Consider the following 3258-nt stretch of genomic DNA (forward strand, 5'->3'; position numbering starts at 1 on the left):
TGAGGTTATTGCTGCCAAAGGAGGGTCAACCAGTTATTAAGTCCAACGGTTCACATACTTTTTCCTCCCTGCACTGTGAATGTTTACATGTTATGTTCAATTAAACCATGGCAACATGTAATGTTTGTGTATTATTATTTTCAGCAGACTGTGTTTTTCTATTGTTGTGACTTAGATGATGTTCAGAGCACATTTTATGGCCAATTCATGCAAAACTCCACGTTATCCCAAGGGGTTCACATACTTTTTCTTGCAACTGTAGGTAAGAGTTCACAGAGCAATTCTGAATTCAGTTCTTTGATTCTTCCAATAACTCCGCTAATTACACTTAGTTTTCCATTAGGCAGTAGTGGACTGGCATAACAATCAGCATAAGATAGTTGGGGAATAACTTTCAAAGCAAACTTTAAAGCAATGGAGGGTTTAGTTTGGAAGCCCTGTCCCAGTTTGTTCAAATAAAGAAAAACTGACTGCAAATGTTGCACATTATATTGTACATCGGCTGAAGAAAAGCACTGCATGAAGTGTTTATTAAAATAGAATAATGGCATTTTATTGGTCTCTGACCAGAACAACTTGCACTCAAATTCCAGAGCAGTTTTGTGTTTTAAAAACACTTTATTTCTTCTTTTTAAAAAATTGTTAAATTTTATAGAAGTATGTTTTTATCTACTATGTTTCTGTAAGCCAATAACTGAAACTCTCTGGTCAAATTTAAAAATACACATACATTGCAATGTTTCTAAAACACGTAAAAAGTAGACAATAAAATAGCCAATTGGGGGTATAGTGTTAAAGGAACCAGACTAGAAGCTGGAGACCATGATTTCCAATCCCAACGCCTCCTGGGTGTCTTTGGACCAGTTACTATCTCTCTAGGAAGCAGGTAGTGGCAAAACTATTCTGAAAATGTTGCCAAGAAAACTTTGAAACTGATTCAAAGACAAACAAAAAAGTATGCTTTAAAGTTTTTTAAAAGGCATAAACATGGGTGAAACAAAACTTACTAGTAAATTAGCCTTTTATTCATCAATAATTGCATCTGTCAACCACACAGAGGCAGAACCTCTATCTTCACCCTTATTGTCTTCTCTGTTAATAAATTATTCAAATTTTGGAATTTGTGCTGTAAAAAGCTATGATTTTGGAATCAGGTTGCATGAATTCTTTCCAACTTTAGCTACCAAAGCTCTTTCATTAGATAACATGAGCAATTTGTCCTTCTCCTGTATATCATCATTTACAAGGGTCCCAGAATTTTCAGTAATGGTGGTGGATTCCACACATCTCAAGGCTACCTGAGTTGGGGAAGATACTATTCATACTTTTACTCTTTGCCATTATTTGTGTGCTTAATGAAGATTTCAACACCTGTGTTTTAAATGCATACTTTATGCTGCTTTAAGTTGCTGTTTTCTACTAAGAATATAATATCCTGTGCATGTATGAAAGCCTCAAGAAATATTGCACAACATATTGAATTTTTAATGACATACCATTTTAAATCAATGATCACAAAAAAGAATATATTGTTGGACTAATAGGATCTTTTTAAGGCCAACACAAAATTAATTGACTTTTACTTGATATACAAGAAAAGGAGGTATTTGAAACATACAAAACCACAGGAGCAATTTTATATAAAATATTAAACAATTTAATCCCAAACTTTTTTTTTTTTTTTTTACAACTTACTTCATCAACAGATTTGGAGGCATCCACTTTCCTAACTTTGCCCTTTGTCTCATAGAGGTCTATTATGGGCTTAGTAGACTCTAGATATGTATGAAGTCTAAGATAAAAATAAATAAAGTAAGAATAAATCATTTAATTGAAAAAAATCAAAAAACCAAAATAGTAAAATTCTGTTTTGCACACTGTACCTTTTCTCCAAACTTTCCCTATTGTCATCACTTCTGCCGCTGCTCTTTCCTCTTTCAAGACAACGATTAATACATATCTTAAAGAAAAAGAAAAATAGAGATTAAAGTTCTACGCTAAACATTTTACATGCAAAACTTAAATCTGACACATTGAGATTAATTGCCTAATGGTTTATGCAGAATATATCCTGTTTGTCGTTCTGCACATCAACAACAAATAGTATCCATGTTGTTCTGTAATGCCAGCTCTACAGGGTCATTTGTCACCAGTTTATTACCCCTCTTTTATTTAAATTTGTGTGCCACAAATTGTGTGAAAGCTCTTATCTGCACTATCTGTTAAATTAAGATATTTTTTTCTCTAAAAGTAACAAAATTTAGGTACATTATGTATAACCTCCGCTCACAAATGGTTGCTAAGAGTTCTTGTTGTTCATTTTATTGATTGTATTGTTATTGGTCAATGACCGAAATAACTTTCTGTCTATTTGTCTGCTTTAAAAGCTATCACTGTGATAAAAATTGAGGCTTTATTGTCAGGATTTTTAAAAATGATGTGCATTTACTTTGGACAAAGCCAAACCAAACCTGTTCGGAACCTTAAACCTTCTCTGAAACAGTGTAAATTATCTCTTTTCAAAGCATTGGTCTATTTTGAATAATATAGTCAGATAGTGTACAGTGAATAAATATGGATATACTCCTCACAATAAATAGAAATGCCAAATGGAAACAAAGACAAAATGTATACACAAATAACTCTTGTTTTGTGACTTAGGCTTGTCTGAGAAAGATGACTGGCTATCTTGGATTTGTGAATCACACTGCAAATTGTCTGTATTTTATTAATCAATCAGGCAGAAGAGTAAAAAATTAGCAAATTGTCTACATAAACTAGTCCAAAGTTCATTTATAGTTAGGAGAAGTTCATTTATAGCAAGAATTGTGAACAATTCTGAATTATGTGCAAGGGTGGCAGCTATATTTATATAAGATTCTGACCCCAAATGAAGAAAATTGTAAAGAAAAAGAAATGAAGCAATCAAAGGGAAAGATGAAATTGAACTATAAACATTGATATTTTTTTTTGCCATAACACAATATTTCAATCTAGAACTGATTTCTTTATACTATTATTTGATGTAAAAAGATAATATCTCTTTTACAACTCATAGTCCGCCTGGACTACTGTAATGCTCTCTACATGGGGCTTCCCTTGAGGAGCACCCGGAGGCTCCAGCTAGTCCAAAATGCGGCCGCGCAGGCGGTGTTGGGAGGGACTCGTCGCTCCCACGTAACACCGCTGCTGCGCGAGCTGCATTGGCTGCCGGTGGCCTTCCGGGTGCGCTTCAAGGTGCTGACTATCATCTTTAAG

The 3258-nt window shown here is 34.0% G+C and overlaps 1 protein-coding gene across 1 annotated transcript in view; it reads right to left on the bottom strand.

Annotated features, from left to right (window-relative positions):
• CMPK1 (cytidine/uridine monophosphate kinase 1) overlaps nt 1–3258 on the bottom strand; it is a 13240-nt gene that overhangs the window by 1686 nt on the left and 8296 nt on the right. Inside the window, exons 4-5 of the mRNA XM_015812548.1 lie at nt 1884–1960; nt 1696–1792 (exon numbers count right to left, since the gene is read on the bottom strand). Coding sequence (XP_015668034.1) covers nt 1696–1792; nt 1884–1960 — 174 coding nt within the window. The remainder of the gene's footprint in view (nt 1–1695; nt 1793–1883; nt 1961–3258) is intronic.

Source organism: Protobothrops mucrosquamatus, unplaced genomic scaffold (assembly GCF_001527695.2).
Source record: "Protobothrops mucrosquamatus isolate PMUCROS unplaced genomic scaffold, P.Mucros_1.0 scaffold95, whole genome shotgun sequence".
Classification (NCBI taxonomy): Eukaryota; Metazoa; Chordata; class Lepidosauria; order Squamata; family Viperidae; genus Protobothrops; species Protobothrops mucrosquamatus.